At 35.5% G+C, this 21,875-nt stretch overlaps 1 protein-coding gene and 1 pseudogene across 3 annotated transcripts in view; one reads left to right on the top strand and one right to left on the bottom strand.

The window, feature by feature from the left end:
- The window catches only part of ARHGAP42 (Rho GTPase activating protein 42), a 305,485-nt gene that overhangs the window by 193,348 nt on the left and 90,262 nt on the right, over positions 1 to 21,875 (top strand). For all 3 annotated transcript variants that reach the window (XM_045790829.2, XM_045790828.2, XM_087868223.1), the window contains 2 exons: positions 6,534 to 6,635; positions 20,099 to 20,209. In XM_045790829.2, the coding sequence (XP_045646785.1) occupies positions 6,534 to 6,635; positions 20,099 to 20,209 (213 nt within the window). The remainder of the gene's footprint in view (positions 1 to 6,533; positions 6,636 to 20,098; positions 20,210 to 21,875) is intronic.
- Positions 4,900 to 5,000, bottom strand: LOC123787925 (U6 spliceosomal RNA; annotated as a pseudogene).

Here is a 21,875-nt window from a genome sequence, read left to right as displayed (position 1 = left end):
TAGTTCTCTTTTTCCTCTCACATTTTTAGACTAAATTTAATTTTTATTGAAGGTATACAAAGTTTTTAAAAATGTAATAATGTACAAAGGTTGATAAATTATAAAATACATCAGCTTCCTACCCCATCTCTCTGCTCTAAAGTTCTGTTCCCCAAAGTCAAGCACTTCTAATTCTTTAAACTATTATTTTACATTAATTTCCATTTTCCTAAACAATAAGCTCACTTATATATTTTGCTTTAATTTTAGACATTATTAATTTACCTACAGTGGAACATGAATATAACACACTTTTATAGGACCACAACCACTGCTACTCCATATATATTTCTGCTCGCCATTCTCCAAATACATGCTCATATTTTTTTTAAAACTCATGGTCAATGTTTATATAATAATGAAATTATTGTTCATAGGTAAGCCATACCAAGTTCTATGATTACATTTCCTTTTCTGCATGTTTATGTATTTCCTAGAGTTAATAATCGTCTTGCTTGTAAAATCAACATAAAATTCTCTCTTCTCAAATGCACAAACATAATTGCAAAACATATCTTACTATGTTTGAATACCTCAGATACCTTTGTTCTATTTATTTACTTTTAAAGAGACATTCCTCCTGAAACTCTCATCTTAATTGGCTACTTTCATAGGTTTACTAGTCCATCTGTTTTCATGGAAGTTCATATTATTTTAATCCTGGGAATTCCCTCTGTCTGTTTGAGCCATTTTCCTAGATCCTATGTTTTGGTTTTTGGTTTATTCCTTCATTTTAGTGGAGCACATCCCTCAGTATCTTTTTGAGAAATGGTACATGCATAAAATTTTTGAATATGTTTGTAAATATTTTATTCTACCTTCAAACCTAGAGTGCCATTTTGACTGGATATAGTAAATTTGGGTTAGGATTAATTATTCCTCAGAATTTTGAATGCATTGCCATTTTATTTTTTAATTTCCTATGATGATGTTGTGGATTTGTTATTGTTCTGATTTCTGATAATTTTTATTTGACCTCTGTTTTTAGGTTTTCACTTTTATCCATGGCTTTGTAATATTTTATGATGATATGTCTTATGGGTATTTTCTCATTTATTGTGCTTTGTACATACTGTGACATTTTAATATGGAAAATTTTTTTTCTCAGAAATTTCTTAGAAATTTTCATCTATTATTTTTTAGGTAATTTTCTCCTGACACTTTCTTCTTCAGTAATTCTGTCAGTTAGATGTTGGGTTTCCTGATTAATTTCTTAATTTCCTTCTCTCATCTATTGTCCTTTAGTTCACAGCACTCTCTTGTTTTATTCATTTACTCATACCTCATTCTCATTTTCTTCCTTACACAATAGCCATTCTTATGAGTTTAATATGTATGTTTTTGTAAAATTGTTACCATTTTGTATACATGGCTTTTTAATTTACGTAAATGATTTAGTGTTACTTGCCTGCTTTGTGTTTTTTAACTCAGAATTGTGTTTTAAGATCTGTCAACATTTAATATTTCCTTTTAACTTTTGCCTAGCACTCCATGGTCTTCATCAAGTTCATTTTATGTCCATTAATGAATACACTGGCTATCTTCCTATCCCCACAAATGCATATCCTCATTTGTGTTTCTTTATGGACTCTTCTGTGTTCTTAGGGCCTCTTAGTAGTGCAACATCTCTCTTTAGAAAGGCTGCACTGCCATACTATTCCACCTGTAATATATAAAGGTTCCTGTATCTCCACATGCACTCAACATGTAGCATTATTCAACCTTCTGACTCTTGCCAATATCTGATATAATGTGATGGCCCAATATTTTAATTTGCTTTTTTCTTAATTACTAATGAGTTTTAACAAATCTTCATATGCTTGTTACCATTTGGACCTTCCTCTTCTGTCTCTTATGCCTTCATATCCTTCATATCTATTTCTGTTTTATCATTCCAGTTTATAGAAGTTCTTCATAAAGGCAAATATGAAATCCTTGGTTCTTATGAGTCTGATCACCTGGTAGTGGTAGCGGTGGGGTAATTGGAATTGGGGGAGATGTGGCAATTATTGTGTTACAACTACTCAGAAAGGAGACCTTTTGAAATGCCTATGTTTCAGCAGATTGAGGGGGAAGGACTTGGTCACTACAGGAGGGACATTGCTGTGTAAGCTATACTAAGATTCTCAATAACCTGGGTTTGTCGTTACCAGGAATCTCTTGGGCCTTAGGAAACTCCTACGCAGCATGTGGTTGGAGTATCCTAGGATCTAGCACTTTGGGTCTTAGAGGTGGTGATGTCACCCTGGGCTGCCATTCTAATCAGTGAATAAACCCAGCCATCAGAGGAAGAAGTCTAGCCAGGATTGGTATAACTTATCCTCTCAATGCCTAGCACAGTGCCAGTTTATAAGAATTCCACATATTTTTGAATTAGAAATTTAGCTATTTGTTTTAATTATTATTCTTTCTATTATTATTTCTACTGCTATGCATTCACTTGAAGGATTTTTTTCAAAATATATGCAAACTGTTTATTAGCTAATGGCTATACTGATGCAATGACATAAATAGTTGTATGGGAAATTTCACAGTAATTATAACATTGAAATAGTCTTAAAATCTGATGTATAAATCCTAAATATGTAGTCCCTTTTTTTTCTTTTATTGAGAGAAAGAGTGAGAGCAGGGTGGGGAGGAGCAGAGGGAGAGAGAGAATCTTAAGCAGGCTCCATGCCCAGTGTGGAGCCCGATGTAGGGCTCGATCTCACACCCTGAGATCATGACCTGAGCTGAAATCAAGAGTCAGTGTTTAACTGACTAAGACACCTAGGTGCCCTTTGTGCTCCATTTTTAAAAAAGAAATATAGAAAATATTTTTTAACTTTTTATTTTTAATAATTTATATCATGGTAACATTAACATAAAGCTTGCTGACAGTTGTTTAAACAAAACTTTGCAGTGGTCTACTATAGAAAAAAATGAAATTAGGTAACATTTTGAGAACTTCTGTTTGTTATTTCCTAAATGTTGTGGTAGAATCTGTTCTTCATCTTTGGTACCCTCTTGTGGTCAGTGGAAGGGACTTGTTTGGCCTTCTTTTAACAATTATGTATAATTTCATGATTTTTTATCTGCACAGTAGACCTATAGTTTTTATAATTATTTGACTTTTTTTTTTTTTTGCTATGTACAAATTTGGAGTAAAATTGACACTTGGAGTTTTCTTCCCATTCCTTACTTTACTGTGTAAAGTGAGGGTGTGGCACAACCACAGTTGCTTATCTTAGAAGCTAAGATATAATATGACCACTGTGCTTAGCGTAAATGTAGTGTCATTTGGAAAGTGGATTGATTGCAGACCCAGAACTTATCTTACACTTTTGCCAGCTAAAATTGGGTTTGGGGACTAATTTGCTATTTTGGATGATCTCCTTTAAAATTTTATGATACATATACTCACATATGTACAAACATCACACATATATACATACATATATATGACTTCATTTTAAATGGTTACCTAGTTCAAATGCCCTTAACTGGATTTATAGAAAATATAACACTATAATGTTGTCTCCTTTTTTTGAATCATGCTGTGACAATAAGACAGGAATCATGTACAGCGTTTAGTAGAGATTCATGGATTATTTTTCCCTTCCGTCTACAGCATTTGTTTCAGAGCAGATTCTTAGCTTGATATCCAGAACATGTAACACAAAAGTTAAGAGGTAGCTATATGGTGTTAAGTTACTAAGTCCAAATGAGACTTGGCTTATATGAGGAGTATATCATGGCTTTTGGAACGGATGAAAATTTCAAGGAGAAATGCTCTTTGTTTTCAAGAACGTGCTTCCCCACATTATAGTTGTCCTTCATGTGGCCTACCCAGTTCTTTAATTTATGCTAGATCAGAGTGTGTTTTGTTTTCTACATCATTGGGATCTTTGAGTAGATCTTTTTTGCTGGCTTGGTGGTGTGAGGTACCAGGGTTTGAATAAGAGTCCAGGAAGTGCTCTGGGGATGATTTTTGTATTCCCAGGAATGCTGACATGTTGGCACTGAATTAATGTTTCCAAAAATGCCATCAAACACTGACTGAAAACAAAGATACTACTGTTGTCACCACAGCTGTGTTCTCTTCGTCTTTAACCAGTTTCTTCTATGCATAGCAAGAAATTTTAAGCCCCTTAGCATAAGATGAAAGTGAGTCAGTTTTGTGTACTATGCGACTGGTTGCCCCCCCCCCCCCCAGTATTTGTGCACTTTGGGATTGAGTTAAGCTATTTGTGTGGAATTGTCCCTGGTATCATGGATATTGTCATTGTCATTGTTGTTGTTTTAAACAAATGGAATATCTGTGAGGGACTGTGGTGCCAGTGTAATAAGAGGACAAATTTCACTCTTTCATTAAATAGTTATTGAGCACTCTCTCAAATATTGTTTTAAAGAAGATACAGTATATACATGAATTTCTCTGCTACAGTGTCAAACATGAGCACCATAAGAAACACATGTATAATGCTCTATGAGCATTTCAAAAGGGAGAGAGAGTTGATTGAAGGGACTTGTGAATGAGGCCTGTATGCGTTGGATGCTAAAAGTGGTTGTAACTGGAATATGTGGAAATTGGAAGAAACAAGCATTTATGTCAAAGGAGAGATGGCCTGGAGAGAAAAAAGAAAAGGAGCTCAAAAGTGCTAATGAGAGAGCCTTTTTGAAAGGTTGATTGGGCAGATCAATTATGGGCATGAAATGCCAGAGTAAAAAGTAAGCTCCACTGAGCAAATGGTGAAATGTTCACCCAGGTATTTTGTTACAACAGTTATTTGGTACCATTGACTATAGACCTATGCTGTACCTTTCATCCCTATGACTTAATTTATTCCATAACTGGAAGCTTGTTATCTCCTACTCCCCCAAAGCATGGCACACTTCATGAATTTGCATGTCATCCTTGCACAGAAGCCATGCTAATCTTCTTTGTATTGTTCCAATTTTAGTATGTGCTGCTGTGAATCTATTATTTTTTATTAAACTCTTTTGAATACTTAAGCAAATAATGAAGTAAAGCATTATGCATAATAATCATAGAGCTTGTTAAAAATAATAATTCCTGAATCTCTGGATGAGGGAAATAGGAATCTACATTTTGAGTAGGCTTAAAAATACTTGACTCTCGGGGCGCCTGGGTGGCTCACTCATTAAGCGTCTGCCTTCGGCTCAGGGCATGATCCCAGCGTTCTGGGATCGAGCCCCACATCAGGCTCCTCCCCTAGGAGCCTGCTTGTCCTTCTCCCACTCCCCCTGCTTGTGTTACCTCTCTCACTGGCTGTCTCTATCTCTGTCAAATAAATAATCTTTAAAAAAAAAAAAAAATACTTGACTCTCATTAAAGTGGCCCAAGCATTGCACTTCCAGAAACACTGAAATAAAAGCAAGTAAGAGTACTTCTTTGGCTAATGAAGTTTATGAGTTTGATTGCCTAGTATTTATTTCATATGGACTCATAAGTGGGGGGGGGGGAAACCTGGTTGGGGGCTCCTGGGTGGCACAGTTGGTTGAGCATCCGACTTTTGGTTTTGGCTCAGGTCATTTTCTCAGGGGTCGTGAGATTGAGCCCCATGTCAGTCTCTGTGCTCAGTACAGCGTCTGCTTGAGATTCTCTCCCCCCTGCCTCTGCTCATCCCACTTGCACTCTCTCTCTCTCAAATAAGTAAATAAATCTTCCAAAAACCAAACCAAAACAAAACAAAAAAACCCTTACCTGGTGGATAACATTTATAGTTGGAGAAGATTATATGCCCGGTTGAGTCTTATCCCCTTTAGGATTTTATTCCATTTGCATTTGTATAAGAGTGTGCCACAGGATGAAAGGTAAAGCTGTCCTCCTCTTCCACAAAAGGCCAGCCTGGTTACAGTTTCTCTACAAAACAACACAATTTTAGGGATAATCAAAGGTCTGCTATTAAAGTTATGATGAGTGTATGATACAGATGTTGCTAATCTTTTTGGTTTGACTTTGAAACATCTTATTTAATTATTTCATGCTACCAGCTTTTAGAAGTCTGTTTTTCCCCCATCAAGAATGAATTGTTTGAAGTATCAGGTATATTTTTGTATCTGGGAAATAATGATTCCCTGAAAGAGTCTGAGTGAGCAGTTCTCTAAACCAGTCATATGTAAACTCATCAACACCACCAAAAAGCATAAATGAGACATTTTCTCTTGGTCCTATCTCAGACTTACTAGATCAGAATCTCCTGTTGAGTCAGTTAAAAAGTTCTCAGAGGGATTCTACTGTAGCCAGCCTGCTTCCCTCCATACTGTAGTTCTATGAACTTCTTTGAGACTATTTAAATACATTTGAATACATATTTGATTATTTATTCAAATGAATTGTTTCACATCCTTTTTCCTACTCCATCAAGTTTTGTACATAGTTGGAGCTCACTAAATCTTATTAAATACTTGTATTGGACATTTGATAGGAATGTTAAAAAATCAGTTTTATTCTCGAATTAGAATGTTTTGTTGTTATTGTCATCTCCTAGGACGGAAAGAAGAAGTTTGACAAGGAGAGTGAAAAGTACTATTCTATTCTTGATAAACATTTAAATTTGTCTGCAAAGAAAAAGGAATCTCATTTGCAAGAGGTAAGCTTTTCCACTTGAAATGTGAACAGGACATTAGCATTAAGTCATGTGAAGTCCAAATTCCCAAAGATGGTAGTATCTCAGAATCCACTACTCTATAATAAAATAATGATAATAAGAGTTTATTGAACACTTACAATGGACACTGTGCGGAGCATTTCACGTGCTTTATGACCCTTAATATGAATAGTTCCAAGTAAAAAATTAGTTATTTCCTTCAATGATGAGAAAGAAGTTTTTTTTTTTCTTTTTTTCTTAATGGGTATATTTTCAATGGCAGGGCCTACCAAATTGATGGAATAGCTTTTTTAAAATATCTGCTTTTAAGGTGTTGCTTTTGCAATAGGGGGAAAACAGGTACACAATTACACATTTTAAAATCTATTTTATATCAGTTTTCTTAAAAAGCAAGTCAGAAATATTTTAACCTATGCATTTAAGCAATCCATTTCTTCTTTTTTCTGAAATATTTATTCTCATTGGTAGTTTTTAACTATAACTAATAAAATTGAGTAGTTCTTTTACTAAGGCATAATACAGGTCCAGTACAGTGATGAGATACACTTAAAAAAAATTGGACCCTCTTGCCATTATCATCTTAGCATCAATAAAATCTTGAAGCACGGTGCATAGACACTAAACCCAGCATAGTTGGGAGTTGTTGAGCTAGTTCACCGGTGGCTCCTTACTGTTCTCCAGACTTTTGCAGGGAATCTTATACTGTGCTGAGTCTCTTCCAGTATCTTCTTTCTCTTCTGTCTGTACTTCTAAGCATTGCAGTCGAGAACCTCTTCCAAATGCCTCCTCTTAATCTTTCTAGCAAAGCCACAAAACTTACAGAACTTTTAATCAAATTCAACCTGGTTCTCTGCTCTCCTTATTCCTTTTCTTATTTCCCTTACCTCCATGTTTACCCACCAGGCACACCTGACAAGTTGGAGTTTGGATGCAGTGAGCTGGAGTTAAAAGGCATGGGAGGGTTATTTTTACTTCTGCTTCCTTTTTTCTGACTCTTATGTTCTCATTGAGGGAGGTGAATTTCTTCATTTAAAAAAAATTTTTTTTAAGTTTAATATTGGGAATATTTGGTAAATATGTGTTGATTATAACCAATATCTTGTTATTAGCTCCTATTATTAAAACAAGATATATTAATATACAATTTGTGCTGAGGGAAAGAATTTCTGGCTAAATTGAGATGGAGAAAAAGCTGTCATTAAGAAAAATCATATTTTGAATTTACCTAGACATATCTAATCTTATGAAGTACTATGTTGTAACTTAATATTGAGTTCACATGTTCCAAACTTCTTAAATGTTCTTGTACCTCTTTGGGCATTACACTACAACAAACCTGGGAAAGAATGCACTGTATAGATATAGTCATGTGAAGAAAGGCTCACCTAAGTATCACCAGTACACCACTATCTGCCATGCTGAGGGCTATGGCCAGGTGCCATTTTAAAAATACACTGCCTCTAAATCAATGGTGCTTTATAGGTCTCTAAATGGTATATGTTCTTCAGATTCTTGGTGAATGTGAGAGGCCACACTTAGACATTGCTTAAACCATCAAGCAAGTGCTAACTTTATCTTGATTTTAAATTCCTCTAGAGGATATACTTCAGTTTTCCCTGACAACCTAACTCTAGATTAGCTTGTTAGTGGCCCTTAATCACTTAGGCTATGGTAGAAAAGAATATCTGTACTGGTTCTGTATTTTAGTTGGAGCCTGGAAAAACCTATAATATGATTAGTAGCATCCTCTACTTGCCCCACGCAAGCAGGCACATACTTCTTTTCCAGGAGCCATAGCCCATGATAGAACACAAATAGTGTCAGAGCAGCTCCTCAGAGCACATAATGTAGCCAAGGAAAAATGTTCCCCCCCCCTTTTTCTCTGCCCTTCCAGGAATCATTTCCATACATGTGTTTAATTCTGTAACCTCTGTTCCTTTCCAGAGCAGCTCTGGTACTTCTGTCAGCACCCAGGTTATTGTTTTCCAAAGACCTCTGTGCCTTCTCACCTGCACAGCTAACTCCTTGTTGATTTGTTCATGGAAAATAAGTGGTTGCCCATTTTCAGGACTTAATTTGGGGTCAGCTTGTGTTGATAAAGCTACAAGGCCATCAATTAGATGGATCAGTGGAGTAAGCAGAATTAGAAACAGACTTGTTAAGATTATAGACTTTATAGTAAATGAAAAGAAGTAATATTTGATGTATAATTGGATAATGTCTTTCTAACTATGAAATAAGAGGAAGAGATCATAAAGGAAATGTAGAAAGAACAGAGTCCATCAAAATAATCTTTATTTCAAAAGATATTAAATCAAATTAAAAGGCTTAGTGTTAGGGAATTTCTACAACAGGTGACACATACTACCATCTCTTATATACAAGTTGCATTTTCAAATCAGTGTGAAAAAGTCTTCAGTGGAAAAATATGAAGTAAGAATTGGAAAAAGCAGAAAATGGAGAAGAATATGGTGTCATAATAGGAGGACCCTAGGCTTGCCTCATCCCATGAATCAAGTAGATAGCTATCAAATCATGCTAAATACCCAGAAATTGGCCCAAAGACTTGCAGAACAAACTCCACAACTAAAAGTAGAGAAGAGGCCACATCAAAGAAGGTAGGAAGTACAAAAACAGTTTGGGAGAGAAATGGATCATGGCCATTGCAGTTGGGGCGGGGGGAGCCATGGTCACCGAGAAGGGTAAGAGACAGACTAACGCATGGTGGGGAGCACAATGGAGAAATGAATCCCCATAGCAATTGGCTTGGAAAGTGAGAGGAACTGAATTTTGAATTTCGTGAGTTCTGGCAACTAATGGGGCTTACAACCTGGAGTTCTAGAGGTCAGCAGGCTTAGGGAGAGCCTGGTGGCATTGGGATTGCTCTTGGAGAGAAGGCAGGGCAATCTTGTGGGCATACAATGTGGAAACAGTGATCCAAAGAGCACCTGGGGCACCCAGTGGAGAGGCTATTTGCTCATGTCAGAATATGTGCCAAAGAGTCAGCATTCACAGAGACCCCTCCAGGAAAAAGGAACTCGCAGCTGCCATTTCCCTCTCCTGCCCCTCAGCATAAGCACAGCGCCACCTGTGGGAACCACTGCAGGGCAGACACTACTTAACTTGCTTACCCAAGCCCTGTTCCCTACCCCCACCCACGCCCACTCCAGTGGAACTACCCTTCCCAGTCATGCTTGCCTTGGTCCCAGAATGGCAGGCCCCTACCTGCCGAAGGTCAGCCAAAATCCTGCCAACACTGCATCTCCAGATGCAGGAGCTTTGCGGAGCCTAGGTTCCAGCGACCGTGGCAGCGTGTCTCATTTCACAAGCAGGCCAGAGCACACCTAGTTGAAAAGCACCACATTCAGGCCAGGGACCAAACACTGCCCACAACAGGCAAAGAGAGCCTCTGCAGATGACTGGTCTGAAAGATAAAGCAGCCAGGGCACAACAGCAGAGCACATGCATGCAGTGCACATTGGAGATACTCCCATTAAGTGCCAGGCCCTGGAAAATAGGGGATACTACAAGTAGGGCACTACAGGACCTCTTCTTTATAAGGCCATTACCCTCAAGAACAGAAGATGTAACTGACTTTCCTAACATAGGCACAGAGACTTAGACAAAATGAGAAGACAGAGGAACTTGTCCCGAATGAAAGAATAGGACAAGGCCATGGCCAGAGATCTAAGTGAAATAGATATAAGTAACATGGCTGAGAGAGAATTTAAAGTAGTGATCATAAAGATACTTGCTGTACTTGAGAAAGGAGTAGAAGGCATCAGTGAGAGCCTTAACACAGAGATAAGAAATAACATGGCAGAGATAAAGGGCTCAATAAGTGAAATAAAAAACACACTTGATGGAATGAACAGCAGGATGGAAGAAGCAGAGGAACACATTAATGACCTAGAGGTCAGACTAATGGAAAGTAATCAAACGATTACTATAAGAAAGAAAAAAAAAAAACGAATGTTATGCAAAATGAGAATAGAGTTAGGGAACTCAGTGACTCCATCAAACATAATAACGGCGTTACGGAAGTCACAGAAGAAGAGAGAAAAAGGAGGCAGAAAATTTATTTGAAGTAATGATAGCTAAAAATTTCCCTGTCTGGGAAGGAAACATATACCCAGACCCAGGAGACACAAAGAACCCCCAACAAAATCAACAGAAGCAGATCCACACCAAGATATATTGTGGCAAAAATGGCAAATAAAGTGATAAAAAAAAAATTAAAGAAGCAAGAGAAAGACAATTACATACAAGGGAAAACCCCTTAAGGCTATCATGGGATTTTTTTAACAGAAACTTTCCAAGCCAGAAGGAAGTGGCATGATATAGTCACAGTGCTGCATGGGAAAAATGTGCAGCCAAGAATTCTCTAACCAGCAAGGCTATCATTCAAAATAGAAGGAGAGATAAAGAATTTCCCAGACAAATAAAAACTAAAGAGTTTGTGATCAATAAACCAGCCCTGCAAGAAATATTGAAGGGAGGACTCTTTGAGTGGAAAAGAAAGACCATAAGTGGGAGTATGAAGGAAGGAAACAAACAAAAACCCAGTAAAAATGAATATTTTTTGTAAAGTATCAGTCAAGGACCCACAAAACAAAGGGTTGTAAAACATGACACCATATACCTGAAACATGGGGAGGAGAAGAGGTTCATTTTAATACAGACTACTGTAAGCGGATGTTATATACAAACCTAATAATAAGCACAAATCAAAAACCACTAATATATATACAAGGAATAAAGAGAAAGAAGTCTAAATATATCACCAAAAAAACCCAGCAAACCACGAAAGAGAGAAAGACAAAGGATCAAAGAAAATCTTCAGAAACAACCATGGAACAGGTAATATAGAATGGCAATAAGTATATCTATAAAAATTACTTTGAATGTAAATGGACTAAATGCACACTATCAAAAGACATTGTGACAGAATGGAGAAAAAAGCAGACCCATCAATATGCTGCCTATAAGAGACTCATTTAGACCTAAAGACACCTGCAGATTGAAAGTGAGGGGATGGAGAAACATCTATCATTTAAATGGGTGTCAGAAGAAAGCTGGACTAGCAATACTTATATTGGACAAAGTAAACTTTAAAACAAATAGTTTAACAAAAGACAAAGAAAGACACTATATCATAATAAAGGTGACAATCCAACAAAAAGATATAACAATTGTAAACATTTATGTACCCAACATGGGAGCACCCGAATACATAAATGGTTAATAACAAACATAAAGGAACTAATTGATGATAATATAATAATAGTAGGGGACTTTAACATCCTACTTATATCAAAACACAAATGATCTAAACAGAAAATCAACAAGGAAACAATGGCTTTGAATGACACACTGGAGCAGATGGATTTCACAGATACATTCAGAACATTCCATCCTAAAACAGCAGAATAGACATTCTTTTCAGGTGCACATGGAACATTCTCCAGAATAGATCATATATTAGGCCACAAAACAAGCTCCAACAAATTCAAAAAGATTGAATTCTTACCCCGCGTCTTTTCTGACCACAATGCTATGAAACTAGAAGTCAACCACAGAAATAATTTGGAAAGACCACCTATGCATGGGGGTTAAATAACATGCTACTAAACAATGAATGAGTCAATCAAGAAACCAAAGAAGAAATTAAAAATTACTTGGAAACAAAAGAACAAAAAAAAAAAAAAAAAGAAAAGAAAGAAAGAAAGAAGAAAAAGAGAAAACACAATGCTTCAAAACCTTTGGGATACAGCAAAAGTGGCTCTAAGAAGGAAGTTTGTAGCAATACTGGTCTACCTAAAGAAGCAAGAAATATCTCAAATAAACAACCTAACATTACAGCTAAAGGAGCTAGAAAAAGAACAATGGACAAAATCAACAGAAAGAAGGAAATAATAAAGATTAGAAAAAAAATAAATGATATGGAAACTAAAAAAACAAACCCACTAGAACAGATGAATGAAACCAGGAGCTAGTTCTTTAAAAAAAATCAATAAAATTGATAAACCTCTAGCCAGACTTATCAAGAGAAAAAGAGAAAGTACTCAAACAAAATCACAAATGAGAGAGGGAAGATAACAACTGATACCACAGAATACAAACAATAATAAGAGAATCTTATGAAAAACTATATGCTAACAAACTGGACAACCTGGAAGAAATGGATGAACTCCTAGCAACATTTAACCTACCAAAACTGAACCGGGAAGAAACAGAAATTTTGAACAGATTGATAACTAGCAAACAAATTGAATCAGTAATCAAAAAATTCCAAAAGCTAAAAGTCTAGTATCAGATAGCTTCACTGGCAAATTCTACCAAACATTTAAAGAAGAGTTAATACCTATTCTTTTCAAACTATACCAAAAAATAGAAAAGGAAGGAAAACTTTCAAATTCATTCTTGAAGGCCAGCATTACCTTCATACCAAAACCAGATAACGACACCACACACAAAAAAGAGAACTACAGGCCAATATCTCTGATGAACACAGATGCAGAAATCCTCAACAAAATATTAGCAAATAGAAGCCACACATGAAAAAATAATTTACCACAACCGAGTGGGATTTATTCCTGGGATGAAAGGCTGGTTCAGTATTCACAAATCAATCAACTTGATACATCACATCAATAAGAGAAAGGATAAGAACCATATGGTCATTTCAATGGATGCAGAAAAATCATTTGACATAGTACAACACCCATTCATAATAAAAACGTTCAAAAAAGTAGATCTAGAGGGAACATATCTCAACATAACAAAGGCCATATGTGAAAAATCCACAGCAAACGTTATCCTTTATGGGAAAAAACTGAGAGATTTTCCTCTAAGATCAGGAACAAGACCGGGATGTCCACTCTCACCACTTTTATTCAACATAGTACTGGAAGTCCTAGCCAGCACAGACAACAAAAAGAAATAAAAGGCATCCAAATTGGTAAGGAAGAAGTAAAACTTTCACTATTTGCAGATGACATGATACTCTATATAGAAAACCCAAAAGACTGCATAAAAAACTGCTAGAACTGATAAATTCAATAAAGTCACAGGATACAAAATTAATATACAGAAACCGGTTGCATTTCTATACACCAATAATGAAGCAGCAGAAAGATAAATTAAGAAAACAACCTCATTTACAGTTGCACCAAAAATAGTTAGATACCTAGGAATTAACCTAACCAAAGAGATAAAAGACCTATACTCTAAAAACTCAAAACACTGATGAAAGAAACCGAAGATGACAGAAAGGAATGCAAAGACATTCTGTGCTCATGGATTAGAAGAACAAATATTATTAACATGTCTATACTACCCAAAGCAATCTACACATTCAGTGCAATCCCTATCAAGGTACCAACAGCATTTTTCACAGAAAATTACAGGGCAAATAATCCTAAAATTTGTATGGAAACATGAAAGACTCTGAATAGTCGGAGTAATATTGAAAAAGAAAACAAAAACTTGGAAGTATCACAATTCCAGACTTTAAGTTATACTACAAAGCTATAGTAATCAAAACAGTAAGGTAACAGCACAAAAATAGACTCAGATCAATGGAACAAAATAGAAAACCTAGAAATAAACCCACAATTATATGGCCAGTTAATTTTTGACAAAGAAGGAGAGAATGTCCAATGGGAAAAAGATAGTTTCTTTAACAATGGTGCTGGGAAAACTGGACAGCAACATGCAAAAGAATGAAACTGGACCACTTTCTTACACTGTACACAAAAATAAATTGAAATGGATTAAAGACCTAAATGTGAGATCTGAAACCATAAAAATCCCAGAAGATAACACAGGTATAACTTCTCTGACTTTGGCTCTAACAACATTTTTCTAGATGTCTCCTGAGGCAAGAGAAACAAAAGCAAAAATAGACTTTTGGATTACATCAAAAATAAAAAGTTTCTGCAAAGCAAAGGAAACAACCAATCAAACTAAAGGGAACTTACAGAATGGGAGATGTTTGCAAACGGCATATCTGATAAAGGGTTAGTATCCAAAATATATAAAGAACTTGTAAAACTCAGCACCCAAAAACCAAATAATCCAATTAAAAAATGGGCAGAAGACATGAACAGACATTTTTCCAGATGGCCAAGAGAAACATGACAAGATGCACATCACTTATCATGAGGGATATGCAAATCAAAACTACAATGTGATATCACCTCAACCCTGTCAGAATGGCTAAAATCAAAAATACAAAAAGTGTTGATGAGGATATGGAGACAAAGGAACTCTCTTGCATTGTTGGTGGGAATGCAAACTGGTGTAGCCACTGTGGAAGCATGGATGGAAGTTCTTCAAAAAGTTAAAAATGGAACTACCTTATGATCCAGTTATCAGGCTACTGGGTATTTACCCAAAGGATATAAAAACACTAATTCAAAGGGTTACAGGCACGCTTGTGTTATTGCAGAATTATTTACAATACCCAAGACATGGAAGCAACCCAGTGTCCATCGATAGATGAATGGATAAAGAAGAAGTGGTGTGTGTGTGTGTGTGTGTGTGTGTGTGTGTGTGTGTGTGTGTGTGTATGTGTGTGTAATGGAATACTATTCAGTCATAAAAAATAATGAAATCTTGCCATTTGCACCAGTGTGGATGGAGGTAGGGAGTATAGTATTAAGTGAAATAATTCAGTCAGAGAAAGACAAATACCATATGATTTCACTCATATTTGGAATTTACAAAACAAAGATGTATGGAAGTGTTGAATCACTGTATCATATACTGTATATTAACTGGAAATAAATAAAAACCTTAAAAAGAAATCAAAGAGCAAAGGTAAAAATGAGAGAGAGAGCAAGACTCAAACTCTTAACTATAGAGAACAAACTGATGGTTACCACAGGGGAGGTGAGTGGGAGGATGGGTTAGATAGGTGATGGGGATCAAGGAGTGCACTTGTTTGATGAGCACTGGGTGATGTGTGGAATTGTTGAATCACTGTATTTTACACCTGAAACTAACGTAACACTGTATGTTAACTGGGATTAAAATTTTAAAAAATTTAAAAAGAATATAAAAGGACATTTCATCAAAGAAGAAATATAAACCATAATAAGTATTTTAAGTTTTTTTATATAAATATTGTAAGTTTCAATGTCACATGTATTAAGAAAACAATGCAATTTAGTAAATGCAGCAGGATATTATTGTAACTTATAAGAAGATGATGTACATAGTTAGTGAAGGTATGGGAAACTGACTACACTTTTGCTTTTCTGGTGGGAACTTGTTCAGTCAATCCAAAGGTAAATTTGGCAACTTATTTCAACAAAGTTTAAATGTGGGAGATAACTGAAATGATTTGTATTGGACAGAATTTACTTAAGAGGAATTATCAGTCATGAGCAAAACAATAAATTGTATAAATATGTTGATGCAAGAGTTACAATATAAAAATTTAGAATCATCTGAAGTGGCACAAATGAATGGAATAAATATGCCAAGATGGTTTGATGAAAATGGAATGTAATATGGTTATAAAAAGTTCTGTTTGCAAATTAAAGACAATAAAAATATTGATTGGTTGGGGGGAAGAGTTTAAACCAGAATGTACAGTATTATTCAGGTTTGTTTAAGTTTGTGTGTGTTATGTATCAAAATATTAGCAGTAGGATTATAATTCTTATTTTTATACTTATATTTTAATAATGAATGATGAGTAAGCTTACAATAATGAACATATATTTCCTTTATAATCCGGAAAAAAAAATAAAGGATAAAAAGAGTTTGTTGTAGAAATTCAGATTTTGGTTTTCCACATATCACTAAATAGTCTTTCAACAGGTTCCTCTTATCCCCACCTCCTAAATGAAGGGAATCCTTTAGATTCTCTCTTTATGCCTCTATTGTTACAGCGTACGTGTCCCTGAGATCTCTTCTTCTGCACTCTCTGTAACATCTTAATGAATGTCTCCTGGGTCATGATTTCATCATACCTGACCACCTGCACTGCCTGCTGCTGGTTCCCAGGACTTCAGACTATCAATTCTTAGTGAACGTGTGAAATTTCCCATCATAGTTTTCTCAAATTTGCTCCTACTTCTCGTTTCTTTAATTCTCTGTTAATGCTGGTATTATTTCTTGTTATCAAAATTAACTTTTTCTCCCCCCCACCTTGTTTCTCACACCAACATCTTTCAATTTCTCTTTCTTACTGGGATATATAAACACCTTTACCCCTATCAAATAAGTGGTCTTTTATCATCGCATGTACCCAGTCTGCCTTTTAATCCATATGTTCTACACTGTCCTCACTTTAATCTTCTTGAAATGCTGCTTTGACAAATCAACATCTTCCTCAAGCTTTTGTCCTGTCTATATGATGAAGTTTGCACTCATTCTATCTTATGCCTTAACTCTCATTTCTTATTATTCCAAACTTGCAATCTACTGAAACATAACTTTTCTTGACTCTATTCTCTCTCTGAAACTCCTCTCCTTTTATCTCCACCACTCTAAACCTCTTCATTTTTCAGAGTCCAGCTTAAATTCTTTCTCCTCTGCAGATGATTTGACAAACATCGCGATTTGACAAAAATCACGATTAGGCTTTTTCCTTTATCTTAAGTTGATGTAGGTAGCTTATTGTAGTTGGGGAAGAATTTATGTACCTGAGAACTCTATGGTTTTTCTTAAGAAATTAACTTGTTTTTTTAGCAGGATGACTTTACTCTCCCCTTCATCTTGTAAACAACAGTTTATACATATTGTTCTGGCATGAATATTCCTAATGCTCCCTCTCAGTTTTAAAAGTTGGGACAATAAATTACATGGTTATGCCACTTATCCAGCACAAAATACATAGCAACGGTTGCTAGTGGATATATGAGCAAGTGCCTTCTAGTGAACCACATGCTATGAGCTTAAGTACTAAAGAGAATCACCTTAAAGAAAAGAATGCCTTTCTAAATCTTGTACTGGAAAGCAATTAAACTGTAGTATTCCTTAATCTCTGTACATTCTGGATGACTTTTCAAAGCATATTTGGTATACTGAATATAGTTGTTTAGATTGGAGATGATAGAAAACATCTATTACTGACAAACGGTAAGAGCAATTATTTTCTTTTATCCCTCTTTGTGCCCCTACTCCCCATCTTTTGATGACATGGGATTGTGTGTGGCCAGTGAGTTTCTGAGGAAATAACTTAATACTCTTAGGTCAGGGGACCCCAAGACTACTCCTAGGTTTGGAGATTTGCCAGGAGGACTCACTGCTATGATTTTTTACAGTGAAAAGATATAAAGAAAAATCAGCAGAAGTGCATAGAATGAAGACTAGGGGAAAGCAGGCACAAACTTGCAAAGTCCTCTCCCAGTGGAGACAAAACATGCTTAATTCCCCCAGCCATAAGTTGTGACAGCACATGTAAAATGTTGTCTATTAGAAGCTCATTATAGACCGAGTGTCCATAGTTTTTATAGGGGGGCTGGTCACATAGGTACTCTCTGCTTATCATATCCTTAAATTCCAGACTCCCAGGAGGAAAGCAGGTGTTCAAAATAAATCATACTGTTGGCACAATTTAGGCATAGTGAACTACTCTTACCTGTTAGGGTGGTAGGTACCCTCCTGAAATCCACATTCCCAGATGCCAGCAAGGACCATCCTTGAAAACAGGCCTTTCAGTGGTGAGCATTCAGGACTGCTGTGCTAACTCTTTTCTTTACAACTTTGTTGACCACAAATAGCCATCTTATATGGTAAAGGTGTCTCAACATTTTAGTTTGTTCCCATGAGCTAGTCTATACAATCAATGTCATTATTTTTTAAAGTAAAGTAAAGCTTCAGAGGTAACTAGTGGCATAGAATGTTATCTCTGAGATGGAAAATATTCTCACATCATTGACACCCAGTGTTGTACTAGAGCTTTCTTTTGGAGAGCTGATTTTCTTATCTCTTTCTAACTTCCACATTCAATGATGTTAGGTTTGTGGTTTGGAACTGGCTATTTTGGGGATATTTATACCACAAAAACCAGCATATACTGCAAATCAGGCATTCCTACCAGAGACCAAGTTGTTAGACATTGATTAGCCTACCACCACCAGTACCTCCTTACCATTTCTCCTGTAAATACTGTGTTCTTCTAACAGTGATAAGAAGAAAATATATAGAGATATATATCCTAAACTATCTTCTGGGAGCTGAGAAGCTTCTGGTCCAAATTTTCTACCTGATTTATATGTTCTTTTGTATATTAATTTGGAAACTTGGAATTCTCAACTTCAAAAATCTCTAATGAGTTGCTAATAATATTGGGTTATTTTTATTTATATAAATAAGTTTATAGTAAACACATAATTTTTACTAAGGTGTTTCAAATGAAATTTTAATATGCTGTGATGTTCAAGCCAACAAACTGAATTTTATCTTTTTTAAAGCTTTTATATGTGAAATTATCATTGTAAAATGGCTCCAAAGCATTTTCTATTCCCAAATTATTGTTGGTGGATACTTATAATTCCAGAGAGTCCATTCTTTTCTTTTCATCTGCTTTTAGTAATCTCAGCTGGCAGTAAAGAGTACAAAATTGGGAAAGAAAAATTAAATTATGATTCTCTACTAAAACAAGATCAGTTTTAAAGAGGACATCAGAAGATGATAGTGAGCATGGAGGAGAGGCAACATCAAAAAAAAAAAAAGAGAAAATTTGCTCAATAACACTTTCTCACACTTTATCAGTAGAACCTTTATGCAGTATGCGTAATAAACGTGCATAATATTGATAGAGCATGATTCACTAGGTTAGAACAATTGAATTTTTTTTTGTTTGGCTCTGCCACCAGTATTCTCTAAGACTTTACCTAATGATGTGACTCTACTGAATATTCTCAAATGATTCTCACTCAGTTAAAATCCAAATTTGTTACAAAGTATCTAAGATTTTTTAAAGTGTGATGCCAACCTTACTTTACCCTTCTGTCCTCTAATTTTTTACTCTGTAGGCAAACTCTGTCAGTATCTTTCATGCCTCTTTACTTTTTCATAGGAGTGGCTATTTTTTTTATCTTTCGCTATTCACTGCCAGTTGTTCATCTTAAGAGTCAGCGCATACCACCACCATTTTCTTCCTGAATTTAGTTTCTTTTCCTATGATGCCATAGATTTCCATATATATTTATATGCTTTCTTTATATTTTTTGTGGTGAATGTAGTATGCTTACTCTCCCCGCCCCCATCTTCACACTCAATATCATATAAACTCTGGTGGGCAAGGACTGTGTTCTCCTCGTCTCTGTAAGTTCAAAACATAATAATAATTGCTATATTAAAACTTTTTGTAGAACTTAATTTTTAATAAAGATTTTGAAGTAGAACAGGATTGAGTCCTTTTCTATGTGGAACCATAAATAATTACTCTTTGTGTCATCATTTGCCTTTTTTTTACTCTTCAGGCAGATACACAGATTGACCGAGAACATCAAAATTTTTATGAAGCATCACTAGAATATGTCTTTAAAATTCAAGAGGTTCAAGAAAAAAAGAAGTTTGAATTTGTTGAACCAGTAAGTTTCTGTTTCCCTACAAAATAGTAGTTCCAACACATACTATGAAAACAAAATTTGTAACATTTTTCTGTTGAAAATTGTGATTTTTAAAAAGGAAGGGAAGTGTAGAGGAGGGTAAATAGGTGCAGTATAGAGCACTATTAGGGCAGTGGAACTATCCTATATAACACTATAATAGTGAATACATGTCATTATACATGTGTCAAAACTACAGAATGTACAATGGAAAGAATAAACCCTAATTTACAATATGGAGGTTAGTTAATAATAATGTATCAATATTAGGTTATCATTTGTAACAAATGTACCACATTAATGCAAGATGTTAATAATGGGAGAAACTGTGTGGTGGAGGTTGAGGGAATATACGAGAGCTCTTTATATTTTCTACTCAATTTTTATATAAACCTAAAACTGCTCTTAAAAATAGTTTATTAATGTAAAAATTAAAAGGGTTTACATTATATATAACTAAGTAAATATAGCTCACCACTAAAGTGACCCATTTACTAAACCTTTAGGTAAAAGGAGAAAACATAAGGTTATATTTCTCCCTTTGTTCCCTTCCACTTCTTTGCAAGGCTGGGATCTGCCTGACTTCCTTATGAAGTCATTTATTTTCCTAAGTCAGTGTAAAAAGTTATGGATTCCCTAATGTAAATTGCATTACAGGAAAGAACAGGTGGCTGGTCTTTATACGTTTACTTCATTTTCTTAGCATTTTTCCTCAAGTACTAATAATATTTTACAGTATTGCCTGAGTAGGCATCTTCATAATGCATCGTCTGTGATAAATCAAGGTAAGTTCTGTAAGTCAAGATAATCTTCTGTTCATATATAATGTTCAATTCCCATGAGATGAGAGAATAACAATAGTTAAATACGTAGATAATCTAAAAGATGATTTAATCCATATTTTTCTACATCAGTTGTTAAAAAATCTGTTTATAATAAGAAATAAAATACCTGTTTCTATTTTAGTAGAGATGGTGGGGAGAAGAAAAAAGAAGACACGTTTTAAAATCTATTTGATGAAATTCATTTCTTGATGGAAACCCATCAATGATTCCCTAAGGATGATGGGAAACAGGCAGAGCAGAGACTGGGAAGTGTTCTAGTCCCTGCCTGGCACCCAGCCACTCCTGTTTCACTTCTCTTCCTCCACCTGAAGCAACCTGACTCTCTCCTATAAATTGGACACTTGGCAAGTTTATAAAACTAACACTTCAGCTAGACAAACTTAAGGAACTGGAGACCACAATGCAGGCTCAGCGATACAATTTTTACCTTTTAGTTGGAGTAACAGTCTTAACTACAAGTACTGTTTGCCAAACAGCTAAGCCCTTAAATTCCTTAGAATGAGTTAGTAACCTCTTAGTTAGATGTTAGGGGGATCTCATTAAATTTTACATGAGTTAGGGATCTTCTGAAGCTTATCTGTGCCTCATTGAGAACTAGGCAGCCTAACAACTCCCAGTCTAGGAAGATGACCAGTACTTATAATTCCTATTCCCCTTCTCATTGACAAAATCCTGCCTCTGAATCTTCCCATGATTTGTTGAAGCCTCTCTATGTGCTGGGAAACTTCCTCCTTAGGACCTGTTTCTTGGGATTTCTGAATTTTAGCTCTTTTTGACACTAAACTTGTGATGTATGCCCATTA

Source organism: Ursus americanus, chromosome 16 (assembly GCF_024610735.1).
Source record: "Ursus americanus isolate L20-20 chromosome 16, mUrsAme1.1.p, whole genome shotgun sequence".
Classification (NCBI taxonomy): domain Eukaryota; kingdom Metazoa; phylum Chordata; class Mammalia; order Carnivora; family Ursidae; genus Ursus; species Ursus americanus.
Note: the sequence above shows the minus strand (reverse complement) of the source record. Positions and strands in the feature narration are given on the sequence as shown.